This window comes from Typopeltis vanoorti, chromosome 3, assembly GCF_054136105.1.
Source record: "Typopeltis vanoorti isolate ZY-2024b chromosome 3, IOZ_Tvanoo_1.0, whole genome shotgun sequence".
Classification (NCBI taxonomy): domain Eukaryota; kingdom Metazoa; phylum Arthropoda; class Arachnida; order Uropygi; family Thelyphonidae; genus Typopeltis; species Typopeltis vanoorti.
The window spans coordinates 126,506,058-126,527,121 of NC_143551.1; the positions used below are offsets into that span (position 1 = coordinate 126,506,058).

The following is a 21,064-nucleotide window of genomic DNA, read 5'->3' on the forward strand; positions in this document are numbered from 1 at the left end:
CTGCAGCCTCTCCTGGCACAAACACATCACATAAACAGTATCCTCAGCCTCTACAAAAACTAGACAACCTTGTATTTACTCAAGATGCTATTTTACACCCAACCAGCAGCTAGTTCTATATAAATCTCAAATCTGTATATCCTTTACAATATTGTTGTAAAGGATATGCAGATTTGAGAATTCTTGATACTATCTAGAGGGAATAGATTTAGCTCACAGTACTGATCTCTCCCCTCACAAAGTCACTTCAACCTCCATTTCACAGACATGATGTTTCGGCCCTGTGTATCTTCTATGGCTACTGCTCTAGTTAACTGGCATCATCATTATTCCTCTTTCTGTTGGGCTGCTAAATCAATAGTGGCAGTTGACCAACATTCCTTTTCAGTACAACTGCAAACACACTAAACCTGCTTCTCATCTTTCTTGTTTATTCCATCTACCTCTGTCCTCTGGAACAGCATTTCTCAATGTTTATCAACAATTATAACTTTCAACTCTTCAAGAAAAGTGTCAAACTTCTTTCCCCCACCCTCACCTGTACCCCACATATGGCACTGATTTGTTGTAGCTTCTATCTGTTGTGTATGGAATTCACAGAAGTCTTGTCTATGTTAAAGATCTGTTGCATACTCTAACCATCTTTCTCGATAACCACTTTATCACATTTATAAACTCATCAGCCTGTCCTGTATTGCCAAATCCAGCTTTGTCAATTCTTTTAACATTAAGAAATCCCAAACATTTCTTAAATCTGATAAACAGTCTCAGCTAGTAACACATTTCTTAGATATTGCTGGTTGTTTTTCTTTACAATTGTAAAATCACTTTCTGCACAATCATCTTTGTACAATTATTCTTAAAATAGGCTTAAAGGAGCATGCCTTTGTATCTGTTCTTCCATCTACACAATCAAAAACTTTCTATTTCGTGAACTGAACCAGGACCCAGATTTCAATGGTGTAGATCCTTTAACATGTTCTTTAATGTGAACTTCATCTGCAATGATTATATTCAAAGCTGATATAACCAATTTAAAGTCACTTAATAGTCTTGTAATGTCTTAACTTACCTATTATTGATATTCAATTTCATCTAGAGATAAATCTTATTATGTTTACAAGTGGATGCACTATTCATATCACCTGACCTTTTATGTCCCTTATTTAACCCTATCAAATGAAGTAAAAAGACATGCGAATAACAAAATATTGTGTGTTGGATTATATGATGCCAACACATCTGTGATGAACAATTTCACTCGAAGCATTGCTTAGATTTTCCTTAACTCTTGATTGGTATAAAGTTGAATTGTATGACTGGAAGTTTCACGACATTGTAACTATGGATCAACTGATGTCAGATCCTCATAGGTTGAAGACTGCAAGTATCAAAAAATCTTTCGTTAAGATGGGGTACTGAACATAATGAAATGAAATCATAACGCTTGCATAATAAGAAAAATATTAAACATCTAAATAGGCTTTGATTGTTCTAAACATAAACTAGAACTACTGAGGAACATTTTTTTTTCATTTTATCATACATTTAAAAATTGATTTTTTTTTCTTGTTTGAAAACCACAAATTTACTGATGTTTTCAGTATACTAAATTTACAGTTTGTGCATATATATAGCAATTATCTTCCATAAACACACACACTCTTACCTCTGATGGTGAACTGGATTCTACTGGTAATTCTAACTGTTCTAAAATTCTATGCACAGGAAGCTGTTTTAAGTTATTGCTGTCTCTAATTGGAAAACTTTGTGATTCCATGCATGATTCTAATTCAAGTGATTGTTCTTCATGTTGTAACTTGCTATTTCTTCCATCAATACTTTCTAAAGTTGAATTGTGACTCAGAAAAGCTGGAAACTCACCAGGGGCAGAACGGCCAGTTTTAGAAGCAACAATTTTTGCTTTCTCCCTTGCCAAAACTGGGGGCTCTGAAGATGCACGACCTTCTCTGTGCCGTTCTCGTAAAAATTTTGAAGACTGCTTTCTATTAATTCGAAATTTAGTTTGTTTTACATCTTCCCCATCTTCTGTTTCACTTTCATCTTCATGGGCAATCTCTAAATGTCTTACTGAGTCTCTCAAATTTCCCCATGTATGATTATCTTGTATATCTTCTGGAGACTGCAGGAAATGTGAAATATGCATATCATCTGTGAAACCATTATCACTCTGCCTTCTCATAAAATGTCTTGAATTCTGATCATTAAATCCCGCAGAAAACTCTGCTTCGGTGCTAATATTTTTAAGTTCAGTACTATCATCACAATGAGGATTCTGTTGTATGATCAGACATTTACTTGCAACTCCTAAAGGTGGAATAAGGGAACCACAGGATCTTCTCTGTTGTTCAGCAGTTTCAGCATCCAAAACTAAATAATAATAGTCCTTCTCCTTATTTAAGTGATATCCTGGAGGTGACATTCGCTGAAATTCCTGAAAAATATTGAAGCTCAATTATTATATTGTAGATTATCCAGAAAAAAAAAATATGAAAAATCAGAAACTATTTAAAAGTACTTCTTTCACTTCAAAAAAAAAAAAAAAAGAGTCCCTTAAGTTATTTATTATTGTTTAAGCAGTTTGTTATTATCATCATCATGTTTTTAATATGTTTAGACTAACCCTTTGCTAAATTATTAGCATTCAATGCCACAAAAATTATCCAGAAAATCACATCTTGTGAGAACTCAGAAAACAGCTGATTCTAAAGAATTATAACTCACAAGTTAATGATCGCTAATTAGGAAAACACTGAAGCAGCTAAGACTATGGGACAAGTATATCAATCAGTTTGTCTGTTCTTTGGCAGTATTAACTTTAATAAGCTTGCTGTTGTGGGAATGGGTGCTTGGGGAAAGGAGGGCGACATCAGGTAACATTGAGCTGGGGGTCGAGAGGGGACAATGATAGGTATAGAAGCAGAGACATTTTTATGCTCTATACTAATGCCAGGAGTATCCAAAATAAAGGAGATGAATTGGTGGTGCTGATAGCATCAGCTTGGCCAAAGATTATTAGGTTCTCTCAGACGTGGTTGATGGAGGATGATATAATAACCAGAATTGAAGTGGCAGGGTACAGCATTTTTCGGCAGGATAGGAAAGGAAAATGTTGTGGTGGAGTACTGCTTATGATAAGTGATGACTTATGTCCTCTAAAAGTGGAGGCTTTGGAAGGCAGTGACACAAAAGGTTTTGAAAGCATACGGTGTGAAGTAGAAGTGGCCAAGACAGAATATTTAGTGAGGTGTTGAGGACCAGGAGATGTTTAAGCAGTTGAGCTTGGCAAGTGCAAGAAGAATGATTTTAACTACAGCAGTATACGCTGGGAAGAGGAAATGCAAGTAGTAAGAAGGGGGATAGAATTTCTGGAATTCTTGAGGGACAAATGTCTTCAGCAGCATGTAATAGAGAGAAGAAGAGGTTCAAGAGTTTTGGATTTGGTCATAGCATCAGAAGAGCTGATAATAACTGAGATGACATCTCTTCCACCAGTTGGAGAGAGTGACCATGTGGTTTTGACTTGGAATGAACAGACATGCAGGTGTATCAAAGAAAAGGGAACGTATGTGGAATTATAAGGCGGGTGATTATAATAGTCTTGGTATCAACTAGGGGCCGTTCCATGGAGGGCAGAACTGGAAGGCCAGGATATCATTAGTACTTGGGAAATTGTGAAAGAATATTTGTTAGCAGCAATAGTAAGCAGTATTCCACAGGTGAAGAAATGGACACAATTTGGTGTAAAGTGGATGACAAATGATATCAAACAGGAACTGCAGTTGAAAAAGAGATTATGGAAGAGATATAAAGAGAGGGGGTGGAGGACAGATGCATGAAGAATATAAGACGCAGGCCAGGATAGTGACCAGAATGGTGAGGAAGGCAAAACTGGAATATGAGAAGATATTGGCACTAAGATCCAAAGAAAATCCTAGGGAATTTTTTAGCTATGTGGCCAATAGGCGGAGAAACAATTGTGAAAGAATGACTTGCGGGATAAAAATCGGAATAGAGGGACTGTTGCAGAGGACATAGTGGAGTTGTTCAATGAGCACTTTATTGGAGTATTTCATCCTGGAGGAGGTTTTATTACTAGAGGGATGGGGCAGGTTCAGGATTTAGAGGTGCAAGAGGAGTGTGTGTTCCAAATACTGAGTACTCTGGATACCGGTAAAGCTGCTGGACTAGATGGTATTTCATCACGGGTTTTGAAAGAATGTGCTAAAGAACTGGCAGCTCCATTGACCTGGCTTTTCAATAAAAATCTGACTGCAGGATACCCAGGGAATGGAAGGAAAGTAAGACAGTGCCGCTGCATAAGGGCAGTAGCAGACTGGAAGTGTCTAATTATAGGCCTGTTTGTGTGTCATTATAGTTGTTAAGGCCTTGGAGAAATTAGTGAGGGACTATATACAGCATTGGGCAGATGAGGGTAATGTTATCTGTGAGAATCAACATGGATTTGTTAAGGGGCACTCTTGCTTTAGTAATATGATTGCCTTTTTTTGGATTTTGCAAATGCCTTTGCAAAATCCAAAAAAATGGCATTTGACAGGGTGCCACATGATAAGCTGATATTTAAGTTGCAGCACATGGGTTTGGATGTCAGATTGGTCAACTATATTCAGGATTGGCTGTCCAATAGGTATCAGAGAGTTGTGTATGGATTGGCAGTTTCAAGGAAGCAGAAGGTTGCAAGTGGGGTTCCACAGGGCTCAGTACTGGGACCTGTATTGTTCAACCTTTATAACAATGATATTGTCAATGGATTGCAAGGGGACACTCAGTTGTTTGCAGATGATGTGAAGCTGGGAAGGGTTATCAGTAATAGTGCAGATGTGGCAGCCCTGCGAGAGGATTTGAATAAACTAGACAGATGAGCAAATGAATGGGGGGTGTCGGTTTAATGCAGCAAAATGTAAAGTCTTGAGATTTGGGATCCATCGAGGGAGGATGCATACTTGATTGAAGGAGCTGTACTGGAGGAAGTAGGGGAGACAAGAGATCTGGGGATGATGATTGATAGAAAACTGAAATTCAGAGAGCATATTGCAAAGGTGGTGAGGGTAACTCAGAGGAGATTGCTGCAATACTGAGAAGGACGCTGACCTGCAGAGATAAAAAAGTTATCATTCCGTTGTATAAGACTCTGATCAGACCACAGACTATTGTTCTCAGATTTGGTCCCCAGGATTTGAAGGGGATAAATTGACTGTGGAAAGGGTACAGCGGCGGATAACAAAGATGGTTTCAGGACTGTACAATACGAGTTATCAGGATCGACTGAGCGAATGTGGAATGCAAAGTTTGGTGGATAGAAGGAGGAGAGGTGATATGATCGAGACTTTTAAACTGTTGAGAGGCAGTTACAGGATAGACATTGGAGAGTTCTTTCACTTGGTGGAATGGAGGGAAGGAGCAATGACAAGGGGCCATCCCTGGAAGTTACGAAAGGAGGCTGAGCACAAGAGAGTGAGGAGTGGTTTCTTTGCGTGGAGGGTGGTTGAACCTTGGAATGCATTGCCTGACAGAGTGGTTGGAGCAGGAACGGTCAATGGGTTCAAGGAGTGGTATGATAAACTTTGTGTTTCCTAAAAATGACCTCCCACGATGAGTCTTTTGACTCCATGGAGGCCTGGATAATAATAATAATAAAAGTTGAAAAGTCCTTTTTGATAACCCATATATTGTAGAGAGAATTCTAACAAGATTTTTTAAACAAAGGATACTGCACTTCTGTGTTATGGAGGCAAAATGTGAATGGATGGCAGATTGTCGTGATTTGTATCTCTCACCCCAAATAAATTCCCCAAACTAGCACATGTCATATATTATCTTATACCCTTTTTATATACATCCTAATAACACAAAAACTAGTCTATGTTCAGCTGATTCTCCCCTCTCCGTCACTCTCCAAAAAAGAGGAAAAAAAAGCATATTATTGAACAACAAACAAGTACTGAAAAGGTGTAAAACGTTAATAATTTCTTGAAAATTTATAACCAAGCGAAAAAAACTGTCTACAACTAGCTCTAATCTAGAGTATTTCAATTAATGAAGTGTTAAACCTTTTCACTACTTGTATAAGGGAAATAGAATGAATATGATTTCTGCATTACTTCAACCTTGGTATCTCTTCTGAGTCTTGCTCCCACTGATAATACCTCAGCATCTTTCTTAGCATCTTTAATTTAATTTATAACCAAGTGAAAAAAATGAGGAACTGGAAAATGAAACTTATTGATGTCTATGGTCCCACAGAATGTTCTTCTAAGGAAGAAGTGGAGAAATTTGAGTCATTAGAACAGACAGCTGACATACAGAAAATGGAAAAAGTGGACCTAGTAGGAGATCTGAACACTATTGGGAAATGAATCCCATTAGGAATACAGGAACATTTTGGGAAAATTTGAAGAAATGGGCAGCTGGTAAGTATTTATATTGGACTACTGCTCAGGACTGACTAGTCATTACTAACAGCAAGTTTCAACATAAAGATGTGCAAAAGTTCACATACAAGAAATAAGAAAAGCTTATTCACTATTTCATTGTTGATAGTGATATCATCATGTTAGTTCAGGATACAAGAGTGTATGGAGGATTTGAAATTGGAAGCGAACATTACTTAGTACTAAGCAGAATATAACAATGAAAAGAACAGTATGTAAGAAAGTCTTAAAAAGAATAAAAGTTGAGCAGCTTTTACAGGTAAACTGTACACTTAACTATACAAACATTACTGAAGAAAATTTGAAGCAGTTTGAAAACAAGAATGAAACCTTGGAGTCTCGGTGGTGTTAAATTCTGAATGAATGAAAATTTAATCCATGAGTAATTCATTCAGATTTTACAAGTAACTTCATTCCCGGAGCTAGTATTTGTATATCAGAAAAATATAAGGCTGACTGTGAACCCCCAACAACATTCATTACTAATGTATCTCTCTGTATGTTGTAGTTATTTATGTTGAAACTTCCAGGAGTTAAAACTGTGAACTTTGTATTAATGTTTATGTTATGGAGAAAGAAACATAATCGCCTTAAGAAGTTAAGACCTAAGGCAATCGCTTGCGATGGAGAATAATTGCACACGTAGTTTCCCAATAAGCACGCTAGGGGAAAAAATGGCTCTAGGTATGAGGGAGAAGCAAAGTACCGGGCGCAAAGGAGAAGTAACGGGACAGAGAATGGTAAACCTTGCACGGGAGATATATAGAGCGTGGCAGTGCCAGCTCATGGCTTTTTTCCATTTCTTAGAGCGAGTGGTCATCAAGTTCAAGAGATCCCCAGGAAGTCGTAGGAAGGCGCGAACATGCTGACAAGGAGCCGACCGGTCAAGCAAGAATTCAGCTAGAGTACGAGTCCCGAGTCTGTGGAAGACACTACACAGACGGAAAATTATGCTGAAGCACTTAATCAGGTAGTGGCATGTTTGAGCAGTTTACATCCAAGAAAGTGACCCGTGCCCCAGCCCACAGCACCCATGGAAATTTAGAAGGCCAAGTGATACCAGAGTCGCTGGTAAGATGAAGAATTTGTTCTTTTAAGATTGTGTAATCAGAGGGAATTTACATGTCCATCAGAGGAACTTTATGATATATTTAATTTCACTAACTGGAAGGACTTTAGAGTTAATACAAAAAGAGAAAGAGGAAACCTATTGTTTTTTAAAGGAAGATTGTATAGCTTTACGTTAGTGCTGCGTGCTAACCTGTCAACTTATTAGCCTCTAGAATTGCAAAATTGTGAATGAGATGTTAAACTAATAGTGGGAATTGTATAGAATGTCAAGTGAGAATTGAGCTTATATTGGAATGCCAGAAGTTATTTGTATTGCATAATTTATTGATTTCAATTTAAGAATTAGTCTAAGCTCTACGCAAGTAACTAAAAGTGTTTATAATTTATCTGAACTGTTTAATAAATGTATTTATTTGTCAATCTGAAAACTTGCCTGATTTTGGTCTTTTTGCACCGCTCATAAAGGTGCGAACCATTGCGGGAGTTAGAAAAATGAGTATAGCCATGACTGTGATTGAGATTTAAGTATTGAATGAATTTAAGTGCTAAGTGAAGTTATTAGGGATTTAAATAGTAGTGTACATTTCTGCATGTTAATTTCCGATACTGAATTATTTTCCTGTCTAAAATTTAGGATGGCGCAGCAAAATATAAATTTTTCCTAAATTCAAAAAGGGATTAACACCAGAGCCTAAACAAAGGAATTGGCGCTACCTTGAGGCAATCCCTTTGTTCTCCAAATCTTGTACACTCATCATTGAATTATTTAACGGCCAAGTATTAGTAGTGAGACTGCATAGAAGTAAACTAGATAGATATATAAGAAAACTTGACGGAATAATCAAGGAGATACAATAACAAAGGTAAACAATTAAAAATATTTAAAGAATAAAGAACCACCACAGATTAACAGTGGCAAACTCTGAAGAAGACAGTGAATGATTCACCTAGGGAGATATGGATATTCTGCAAGGATAGAAAAATAAGAACACCATGGTGGACACAAGAAGTTAAAGAAGCAGTTCTGGAAAAGAAGAAAACATCCCAAAAGTTTCTAGCAAATAAGTTAGCAGATGGCTTAAAAGAATACGGAGAAAATATAAAATCTAAGCTATGTAAAAGTAGCTAAACAGAAGTCATGTGAAGACTGTCCTCTTACTGGATCTTGTCATTTAAAGGACAAGATCCAGTAAGAGTATCGAAAATAATATCAGAAAGGTGGCAAAATTTTCTGGAGGATATTGAAGAAGCTTAGAAATGGAGGAAAGAGTAATGTAAAAGGGATCAAAGATAATAAAGGTGATATGAAAACTAATGATAAGGATACCCCAGTCTGGAGTAATAACTTTGAAACTGTTAAACCAACTGTACTAGAAAATTTCAAAAGGAATAAATAGAGGAATATATATCAATACTTGAGGTAGAAAAAGCCATCAACATCTTGAAATGCAAAAAAGCAGCTGGAGTAAATGATAGTTGATCAGAAATGCTAAGTATGGAGGTATAAACGTTCTACAGTGGATGCACTGCATAATTCAGAATGCCTGCTAAGCAGGTTGAATTTCCAATGATTAGAGTACAGCTGTCATAGTATCCATCTATAAAAAAAGGGAATAAAACTGAATAATAATAATAATAATAAAACTGAATAAAAGAGTAAGGTAATTGAAATGAATCTATGGAAAGAACAAAGAAAATTTAAATAAAACATTTGTTCATAAAACTATATTATTAATGAAACAAATATACAATGGCTATATGAACAAAGAATTAACCAATATTTTAGATAAAATAAAATAAAATGAAGAAAGAGAATGACTTAATATAAAAATGCTATCAAATACAGCAGCAAAAGAAAGACCAAAAATTAAATAAAAAGAAAAAAAAAGCATATCATAAATGGTTAAGCGGTAAAAGATTCGAAGATGAAATAGAATATAAAAGAATAAGAGCCATAGAAAAAAGAGAAGTCAGTGAAAGACAGAATCATGAACCTAATGTATATAAGATTAGATTTTATATACATTATTTTATATAAAGTATATAAAATAAGACCTAATATATAAAAGATTTTTAAACATTTAAGTCCTTTCTTTGTAAAATGTAAACATTTAAGGGTTTCAAACATTTAATGAAAATGAAAAGGAAATAACTAAAGAAGATTAGAAATCAGCCTGAAAAAAAAAAAAAAAAGTAATGGAAAATCACCTGGAGAAGATAAGTTAGGTTTAGAATTATATAAATATGCAAGAATAAGGTTCAAAGAAAGACTACTATTATTTTTAAATAAAATATCTTCAACAAGTAACCCACCAATAGAATGGAAAAAAGCAATTGTGATCCCTATCTTTAAAAAAGGTAGTAGAGATGACCCTAAAAATTATGGAGTTATAAGTATTCTAAATTCCTACGCGTGGATAGGCTTATGTGTTCGTCAGACATTTTTGTAATAGACTTCACGGTTTGATATGAACACAGATGATTAAGAAAATAATTATTTATTAACTTAAAAGTTAATATTTCGCTGGTATTATATCCAGCATCTTCAGAGTACACAACACAAAGCTTGTTACAAATGCAAAACAACCACAATCTGGTGTAACAGTGGGGCTAGTATAAGTAATTGCAGCGTGCAACACAAGACTCAAGTCCTAATAGGGTGCCATCTAGGTTTAAAAAAAAAAAAAGTTCGGTTTTGAAATAGTAGTCCAAATAATAATCTTAGAAAGTTTGAAAAATGAAATAAAATAAAAGTAATAAAGATCAATTTGGTCTTAAGATGACTGTCTCCCAAATCTTTGGTAGATTTATACAGCCATACTTGTTAAGGTTTGAAGTATGTTTTAAGGCTTCTGTTGATTCCAGGAACAATCTCTCACTTGTAGAAGCTTCTATGCATTACTTTTGTTTCTTTCCAATTGATCCTGTGTGCAGGGGTATCCAAAGCATGGTCTGCCAGACCCGACTTGCCATAGCGAAAGTGTCGGATATACTTTTTGTGTTCACTGAGGCAGATGTCCACAGTTCTTCCTGTCCGTCCGTAGTAGGCTTGATGGCAAGAACAGGACACTTCATAGACTCCTGGATGTGATAAAGGAGTGCATTTGTCCTTAGGTGAACAGATGAGAGTTGCTAATTTTACATAAGGTTTAAATACTGTGCGTAGTTGGTGTTTGTTAAGCACCCTAGATATCTTTTCAGATGTGTCTTTAATGTATGGGATGGTGATAGTTTTGTTGCAGTCTTCTGTGGTAGATAGAGGGGATTTCTGGGTAGCATTTAGTATGTTATCTATCTTATGGGGATTATAACCATTGGTTAAGAAGGTGTGTCGTATGTGAGAAAGTTCAGCAGTGAGAGCAATGTCATTGGAACAGATTCCTCTAGCTCTATGGGTTAGCGTTTTTAAGATACCATATAGTTGAGAAGGGTGATGGTGTGATTGTTTGTGTAAGTATCTCCCTGTATGTGTGGGTTTTCTATAAACCGAAAATGATAAGGAACCTTCTGGAAGACGTGTGATCAGTGTGTTCAGGAAGGGTAGACAGTCATTGGCTTCTAGTTCCATTGTAAAGGGGATTTTTGGGTGCTGGATATTTAGATGCACTAAAAATGTATTCAATGTGTCTGGGCCATGTGGCCAAATAGCAAACACATCATCAACATAGAGTAGCCAGAGACTAGGTTTGAGAGTGGCTGTGTTCATAGCTAATTTTTCCAGATGTTCTATGTAGAAATTGGCTAAGGGGGGAGAAAGGGGCGAACCAATAGCTATCCCATCTAATTGTTTGTATATTTTCCCTTTCCAAGTAAAATAACCTGCCTGTACTGTGAATTTAAATAGCTGAAATATATCTGGGGGAAATTGTGAATTTAGTAAGTTAAGTGTTTCAATCAGTGGTACATTAGTGAATAATGAGGTGATATCAAAACTCACCATTAGGTCTGAACTACTTAAGGTGTGATTTTCTAAAATACTTTTTAGGCAGGAAGAATTTTTAACAAAAGAGGAAGAATTGTTTGTGTAAGTGGTGTTAGTAATTTGGCTAAATGTTATTATTACGGGCTACTCCAGAGAGTCATTAGACTCATCGAGGGAGGCCCCAAATCATATTCATCACAACTATTCGACATTCATACAGTATCTATCATACCTTGCCTTAAAATCATTCACTGTCACAGCATCCACCACAGACTCTGGCAGCCCATTCCACTCATTCACCACTCTAAAAGTAAAGAACCCAGCTCTAACACTCTTACTAACCACACTTTTGCCCAGTTTCTATGGATGTCCCCTAGTCCTCCCACAACCAGCCCTGTTCTCAAAAATATCTTCTGAAATAATTTTATAGAAACCCTTCAGTAATTTGAATGTCTCAATCATATCTCTCCTCCTCCGCCTATGAACCAATTTCTGCAACCTGCAAATCCTCAACATGCTCTCATAAGGTTCATTCCACAGACCCGCTATCATCTTGGTCACTCGCCTCTGGATCCTCTCAACCTCCTCGCCATCAAGAAGAAACCTAGGTGACCAAATCTGTGCACAGTAGTCGAGATGTTCCTCTGTATCGAGCCTTATCAAGGCTCGATACAGAGGAACAATAACCTGCTCGTCTCTGCTTGTCAATGTATTCTTCAGCAACCAAGTGATTTGATGAGCTGATTTGGCCACTTTTGCAATGTGCCCGCATAAACTTCAACTCCTTATCCACCAACACTCCTAATCTCGTGCCTCATAAATTTCCTGGAGTACAGCTCCACCAATGTAGTAAACTGCTGCTAATCTTTTCACCCCAAAATGTATAACCTTACATTTTGCCACATTAAATTGACATCCATTCTCCTTAGCCCAGTCCTCCAATCTATCCAAATCATCTTGCAATATTTTGACATAATCTGCATTCACTATTGCCCTACCCAACTTTGCATCATCCGCACACAAATGAACTGTTCCTCTCAGATCCTTTCCTATATCGTTAATGAACAAATTAAACAGCAGTGGTCCAAGAACAGATCCTTGTGGCACACCACTAATCACAGGCCGTCTTGTGGATTCTAGTCCTGAATAAACCACTCTCTGATCTCTCTCCATCAACCACCCTCCTATCCATCTCACCAACCCTATATCCATCCCCATATGCTGCAATTTACTGATTAGAATTCCATGTGGTATCCTATCAAAGGCCTTGGCAAGGTCCAGTAGAATCACTGTAAACCCATTACCCTTATCCAGTTCAGCCATCACTGTGTTATAATACGTGAGCAAGTTACTGAGGCATGACCTACCCTTCACAAAACCATGCTGTCCCCGATACAGTATCACATTTTCATCTATCCAATCATGTATTTTCCTCTTGACTATTTTCTCCAAGACCTTGATAATGATTCCTGTTATGCTGATTGGCCAGTAATTTTCAACAGCAGCCTTGGAACGACCTTTATGCAGCAGAACTATTTTCCCCTCTTTCCACCACCTTGGGACTGACCCAGACCCGAGGCTCAAATTAAACAAAATGGTCAAGGGCACTGACAATTCTTTAGCTGCTTCACGTATAACACGAGTTGGTATACTATCCAATCCCACAGATGTATTGACATTGAGGTTCTGTAATAGACTAGTTACCTCTACTTCATTCATCACAATTCTCCTTAAATGCCCTCCACAGTTGTTTCTTTTTTTGCAGCTCAAGCTTAATGGTGTTATTCATCCATTTAACCCCTACTTGATTTACTATTCAGACTCTAGGCAGACAGTCAGCCATTGCCTCCTGCAAACACTCCTTAACCACCTCCCATGCACTATCAACATCCAGCCTTTGCAGTTTTACATGCCATGGCACTGCACCAAGCACACTCCTAAGCTTGTCATTCTTACCAGCAAGGTAATTCCACATGTACCCTGTCTTAGTTGTAAATTCCACTCCTTCAGCCACCTCCCAAGTCATGACCTTATGATCACTCTCACCAATTGGTGGCAACATGGTCATGTTCGTTACAGCCACATTCTCAGATGTAATTACTAGGTCAAGCACTCTCTGCCCGCTGGTATTTTCCACTACATGCTGTCACAGATAGTTGTCCCTGAATAACCGCATAAAATCCAATTCCTTCCTCCCATGTGCCCTCCCCTCTTTCCAGTCAATGTAACCATAATAATTACCCTCCTTCCACTCATTTCTTCTATTTGCTTATGCATACTATCCTCACCATCTATTCCATCACTTGGTCTATAGCAGCACCCAATTGTTTATTTTGTTCTGCTAGACTCTATCTCACACCAAACAGCCACAAATATGCTCTTTTCTCTATCCTGCAGTTCAGCTTCTATACTCCCTGGCTACAACTCATCAGCTATCATCAATAACACCCCCCCCTTTTATTCTCCCTGTCACTCGTGAACATGCTATACCCATCGCACTCAATCCCACTAGCTTTATCATCTTCTGTCAACCATGTTTCACTAATACCAACAACCTGTGGCCTGGAAGTGCCAACCAAGGCCAAAAACTCTTCCTTCTTGTTCCTAATACTCCTGGCATTAGTGTACATGAATTGTAGAAGCCCATTAGTCCCATCCCTACTTTGATGCCTTATACTAACTATCCCATTCTGATTTGTTGTGCTTCGTACTCGTTCGGGCATATTATACTCATTCATACCCTCAACTGCCTCCCTAAAGACTGCATATCTACTCGCCCCACCCCCTTAATAAATCTAGTTTCCCTGAGTCTGTACATCCACTTCCACTTCATTCATCAACACTTTTCAAGCCTCCATACACCAAATCCATTCAAACGTAACCCATCCATCTTATATAAATCCTTTCGCCCATCGAACTTACTCCACACATCCACAAATTCCACACTACTCTCCATGCATAACCCACCCATAAAGTCATTGGCAATTATGGCCCTCCTTCTAAACACTTCACTGTCATACCGCGGTAAAATACTCACCATCCTAACTCTCTCACTCTTCTCTTTTGCTACCTCAAGTAATTCCCTCACATCCTCTATTATTTCCATTTTGTCTTCTTTCAAATCATTTATTCCTGCCACGATTATCATCTCTTTCACCCTCTGTTTTTGCACTCAAATAGATTTGCTGATGTCCTTTATGTTTGCACCCAGCTGGTACGATTTCGTCAAACTCTCAACTAATACACCTCTTAATAGCGAATCTCCATACAGCATTTGCTCCTTCACTTTATTGACGTTTACGAGCATTCTATTATTTACCGTAACAGACTTTCGCCGTTTATTAGTCGGTAGGTTCAGCACACATTTTTCCATACGCTCCAGTTGCCTTTTTGCTCTGTGTATCGCTCTGCTCAACCTTGCAATTTCGCTACATGATCTACCTCACCATTTTCATTATCAATTAAATCATCCATTCGTTCTGTATTTCTACTATCATTTACACTTTCACCGACGCTCTCACACCTATCTGGTACTACCTCGCAATTCCTTATCACATTGCTATTTTCTATATTCTGACTATCTTTAATGATATCACTCTCGCCATCCGAAACACGCTTGAGATCTTCATTTTCCTTATGCTTTCTGCACATATTAACTCCACTATCACTATCTAACCAGACTCCCACTGCTCTTCGCAATGCATACATTTCACAGACAGCACATTGCATACACTCTTTTATATCAAAACTCTTAAACAAGCATGGCGACCTGGCCACCATTTTTTTTTTTTTCTATCGGTGCCATATGTACGCTATCTTATCTTAAAAATAATAATTAAAATAACACAGAAAACACACAAAAATCGCACAGACACACCTAGAAACAAAAAGCAAACAATACTACGTAAAATTCTATTAAAATTGCCAATTATAACATAAAATACTACTAATCTTTTCAGGAGCTCTCGACAAGCCGACGATCATATCAGTGCGACACCTACCGACCAATGTTTAGCTAGTTTATATGTAGGACTGTTTATACTATCTACAATAGGACACAAAGGTGTATCTTGTTTGTGTATTTTAGGAGCACCATATATTCTGGGTGTTTTAACGTGCACGGGTTTGAGTTTTTTGACAATTTCTTTTGGGCAGGAAGTGACTTTGTTCAATAACTTGCAAAACCTTATTCTTTTGTGAGTTGGGGGGGATCTCGATTTATGATTTGATATGTAGACCGTTTTTTTTTTTTTTTAAACCTGGATCGCGTCATATTAGGACTTTAGTCTTGTGTTGCAAGCTGCAATTACTTTTCCTAGCCCCACTGTTACACCGGATTGTGGTTGTTTTGCTTTTCTAACAAACTTTGTGTTGTGTGCTCTGAAGATGCTGGATATAATACCAGCGAAATATTAGCTGTAAGTTAATAAATAGTTATTTTCTTAATCATCTGTGTTCATATCAAACCGTGAAATCTATTACAAAAATTCTAAATTCCTGTTACAAAATATATAGCAGAATTTTAAATAACAAAGTAATAAAATATTCTGAAAACTCTATTTTAGAAGTGCAGAATGGATTTAGAAAAGGATCATCATCTATAGACCCAGCCTTTTGCCTAAAATTAATAATAGAGAAGAGAATACAATTTAGAAACACATATTACATTTATAGACTTTGAAAAAGCATTTGAAAAAGTTAAAAGAATCATTTTATTTAACATATTAAAAGGAAGACAAATACCAAATAATATTCTAAAAGCTGTCATATGTATATATGAAAATAATCAAATACAAATAAGATTAAATTATGAACTATCATATCCGAGAGAGAGAGAGATAAACCAAGGAGTCTGACAGGTGACCACTTTCAGCAACTCTTCTTAACATTTATCTAGAAGTTTTTTCACTTGGTTATGCTATAAATGAAAGAAACCAAGAAATTATATACTTGGTCATCATCATCATCATCAAATTCCTGCCATGTACCCTCAAGGGGTGTACAGGATATGACAGTACTACATGAAAAATTTACATCATTACTAACTTCCTATCTACAATTTTCCTCCAAATCAGTCTGTTACTTGTCAAGACTCCAACATTATCAGATCTTATATTTCTATCGTCTAAGGCACTTTGTACCGTATCAATCCACCTACATCTTAGTCTTCCTCTGGGTCGTTTTCCTGCCAACCTGGCAGAGAACACTTGTTTTGCTAATCTTTCCTCTCCCATTCTATTTAAGTGACCATACCATCTGAGATTAGCTCTGCTAACGCATTCCTGGATGCTGACAATGTCAAGTTCTTTCCTAATATCCTCATTTTTAATATGATATTGCCATTGATGCCATCTGTTCACAGCTCTAATCTTTCTCAGGACTCTCATATCTGCGGTCTCTAGTCTTTGGTCAAGTGTTTTACTTCTGACCCAGCTCTCAGATCCATAAGTTAAAATTGGTTTGAACACAGTCTTGTATACAGCTAATTTAGTGTTCCGACTAATTTCTTTCTTATTCCATATGAATTTATTCAATTGACTTCCCACGATACCAGCTTTGCTGATTCTGTTGTCTATTTCTATATTTAGTTTACCATCTTCAGTAAAAATTGTGCCTAAGTAGCTGAAATGTTTTACTTGTTCCACAGGTTCTCCATTCACAACACAGTTGACATTTTCAATGATTCTGCCTATTTTCATTGTCTTTGTCTTTTTATTGCTGACCTTCATACCATATCTATTACAACAGCTATTCAATTTAGTCAGAGAATCTTGCAGACTTGTAGCAGATTTATTTAGAAGTATAACATCATCCGCATAAAGCAAAGAGCTGACATTAACATCTCCAATTTTGATATCAGGTTTAATACCACATTCCTTCATAATGTGATCCATATAGATAATGAATAACAGAGGGGATAAGGTACATCCTTGTCTCACACCAGATTTAACATTAAACCATCTTCCTGTACTTCCTTCAATTCTAACTGCTGACTCACAACTCAAATACAGACTAAGTATTGCTTGATATAATGCCCCATTGACACCATATAACTGCAGCGTATTGAATAGCTTCTCTCTTGGCACCTTGTCATATGCCTTTTCCAAATCGACAAAACTTAAATACAGATCTTTGTTATATTCCCATGCTTTCTCGACTATTTGTCGTAAAGTGAAGATCTGATCCTGACAGCCTCTATTTGGCCTGAATCCAGCTTGTTCTTCACCAAGCTTTTCTTCCACAATTCTTCTCAACCGTTTCTCAAGTATACTTGCATAGATCTTGCCAGGAACACTCAGTAGGGAAATACCTCTGTAATTCTCACATTCAGTTTTATTTCCCTTTTTATATATGGGTACTATTAGAGCTCTACTCCAATCATCGGGAATTCGTCCCTCTGTCCAGGCTTTCTGAACTATGCAGTGCAGCCACTGTAAGACTCTTATACCACCATACTTCAGCATTTCTGGTCGAATATCATCTACTCCTGCTGCCTTTCCACATTTCAAGCCTTTGATGGCTTTTTCTACTTCAAGTATGGATATGTATTCCTGACTGCATGCCTGGTCAGTGTTTTTTATCACTGTGCTGTCATCACTGCTTGTTTCATTTAGCAGTTTTTCAAAGTAATTACTCCATACTTCAAGGATATCTTTTTCTCCTGTTTTCATTTCACCTTTATCATCTCTAATTCCTTTTACAGCACTCTTTCCTCCATTCCTAAGCTTCTTCAACAACCTCCAGAATATTTTGCCACCTTCTTGATATTTATTTTCTATATTCTTGCCAAAGTCCTCCCATGACTTTGGTTTAGCTAGTTTTACACACTGTTTAGCTTTCTTACATTTGTCTCTGTATTCTGTAAGAGTAAAAGCTGACTTATTTGCCAGGAACTTTTGATATGCTTTCTTCTTTTCCTTCACTGCCTCTTTAACTTCCTGTGTCCACCAGGGAGTTCTGATTTTTTTATCTTTGCACACAACCTCACCACATGCCTCTCTGGCAGAATCAATCAATGTTTCCTTCAGAGTTTGCCACTGAATCTCCAAGGTTTGATTCCTGTTCTCAAACTCTTTCATTTTCTTTTCAATAATATTTCTGTATTTTAGTCTACAGTTTACATCTGAGAGCTGCTCAACTTTTATTCGCTTTAAAACTTTCTTACATGTTATTCTTTTCAATATGAAATTCATTTTTATCCTGCTCAAGACTAAATAGTGATCACTTCCAATTTCAAATCCTCTGTACACTCTGGTGTCCTGCACCAGGGAGAAAACATCACTATCAACAATAACATAGTCAATGAGACTTTTCTTATTCTTAGCCTCTTCTCTCCATGTGAATTTGTGCACATTTTTATGTTGGAACATGGTGTTAGTAATAACCAGTCCATGTCCTGAGCAGAAATCCAACAGATATTTGCCATTATTATTAGCTTTGCTCTTTTCTCCAAATTTTCCCAAAATATTTTTGTATGTCTCACAATCATTTCCTACTCTACTATTTAGATCCCCAACAAGGACCAACTTTTCCTTTTTCATTGTGTCAGTTGCTTTTTCTAAAGCCTCAAAAAATTCCTCCACTTCTACCTTAGTAGAACCTTCTGTGGGACCATAGGCACAAATAAGTCTCATTGTCCAGTTCCCCATTCTCATATTTGCCCACATTACTCTACTTGAGACTGACTGCCATTCAAGAAGATTAGCCTCGTATTTTGTGTTGAATACTATGGCTACTCCTTCTTTTCCTTGATTGTTATTGCCTGAATATAACATTTTGTATTTATTGCTCAGAAAGATCTCCCCAGTTTTGGTCTTTTTTGTTTCAGTCACCCCTATTATGTCGATCTGGTACTTATCTAATTCCTCAGCTAGCTCCATTTCTTTGCCATTCAGGCTTCTTACGTTGATAGTACCGATCTTTAACTCTGGTGATGTTGAGTTGGGGTTTATTTTCAGATTTGTTCCAGTAGCTGACTTTTTGCTGTTCGCCCTGGTTTCCTGGCGAAAACAACGGGGCCTTGTTTAACCGGGCAACGCCCCAGCCGGCATGAAATTTTGTCATGTTGTACCATCATTTTTTATTTGGGTTTAACCAATAAGAATACAATTTGGTCGGCTAAATCCCAAATTGCCAGCCCATCCTCGTTCGTTCAGTATCAAAGTAGATACCCAACAGGGTGCACCACGAGAAGGTGAGGATTGGACATTAGGTCAGAAGCCCTGGTCGGTTCTCCGCATTCCTTTAAAGGCTATGTGGAGGTCTCCTCTCAGTTATACAGCTTTGACCCTTTAGCACCTCTATATACTTGGTTTAATCCTTTATCCAAGCATAAGCAAAAAAAGTTTGCACCTGAAATATAATCAGAACAGGGAAACTCGTATATAAAACCTAATGACTTCACATCATTTGTTTTAGTATCCCATATTGCAAAGCACATATCCTTACAGGTATGTATAATGTTATGCATTATGGGAAGGGTTACTACACAGACTGGTTTTGACCTTTATTGAGGTCTCGTTAGTGGGAGCAACACCCAGAGGTTATAGCTAGAAGTTTTTTCACTTGGATATAAATTAAAGATACCAAGAAATTGTATACTTGGTTTAATCCTTTATCCAAGCATAAGCAAACAAAGTTTGCACCTGAAATATAATCAGGACAGGGCAACTCATATATAAAAGCTAATGACTTCACATCACTTGCCTTAGTATCCCATAATGCAAAGCACATACCCATAAGGATATGTGCTTTGCATTATGGGATACTAAGGCAAGTGATGTGAAATCATTAGCTTCTTTATACGAGTTGCCCCAGTCCTGAAAATAGTTCAGACGCAAACTTGTTTGCTTACACTTGGATAAAGGATTAAACCAAGCATATTATTGTATAAAAAGAAAATAATAGAAAACAACAACTGAGATGGTTTGGCCACACTGTATGCATGGATGCAGACAGACTTCCTAACGTCCTAATCAATACTTTTCCAACTGAAAAAAGAAGACCCGGAAGACCAAGAATTACCTGGCTGAAATTAATGAAGAACATTTCGGGATGCAGAACATATAAGGAACTTTTTCGAACAGCAAGAAATAGAGAAGACTGGAATATCCTGCTCAATTGAAGACTCAACCCGTCTGAGACAGAAGAGAAGATGGTCATGTTTGGTGAGTATGGTGGGTCATTCACTATGGATAGCAATTGCAGTTGAATCCATGCTCTTCCATCTCACTATGGTATCACTGATTGTTGACCTGTGATGGCCCAATTTGTCAACAATTTTCTGAACAGATAGGCCTGCAACATGGCATCTTATTACAACACCTCTTTTTCACAGCCCATCATGGCTGCTTGTATATGGAAGTATGACTTCTGCCTTACTTCAACCTTGGCATCACCTCTAGGTCTGGTTCCCACTGATGAGACCTCAATAAAGGTTGAAACTGGTCTGGGTAGTGGCCCTTCCCATAATGCAGAGTATTATGGGATACTAAGGAGTGATGTGAAGTCATTAGCTTTTATGAGTTGCCCTGTTCTGATTATATTTCAGGTGCAAACTTTGTTTGCTTTACACTTGGATAAATAATTAAACCAAGTA

General features: G+C 37.3%; 1 protein-coding gene across 1 annotated transcript in view; it reads right to left on the reverse strand.

Moving 5' to 3' along the window:
- LOC150108543 (KICSTOR complex protein SZT2-like) overlaps positions 1-21,064 on the reverse strand; it is a 1,022,772-nt gene that overhangs the window by 527,843 nt on the left and 473,865 nt on the right. The window contains exon 31 of the mRNA XM_090390485.1: positions 1,670-2,455. Within this exon, the coding sequence (XP_090246611.1) occupies positions 1,670-2,455 (786 nt within the window). The remainder of the gene's footprint in view (positions 1-1,669; positions 2,456-21,064) is intronic.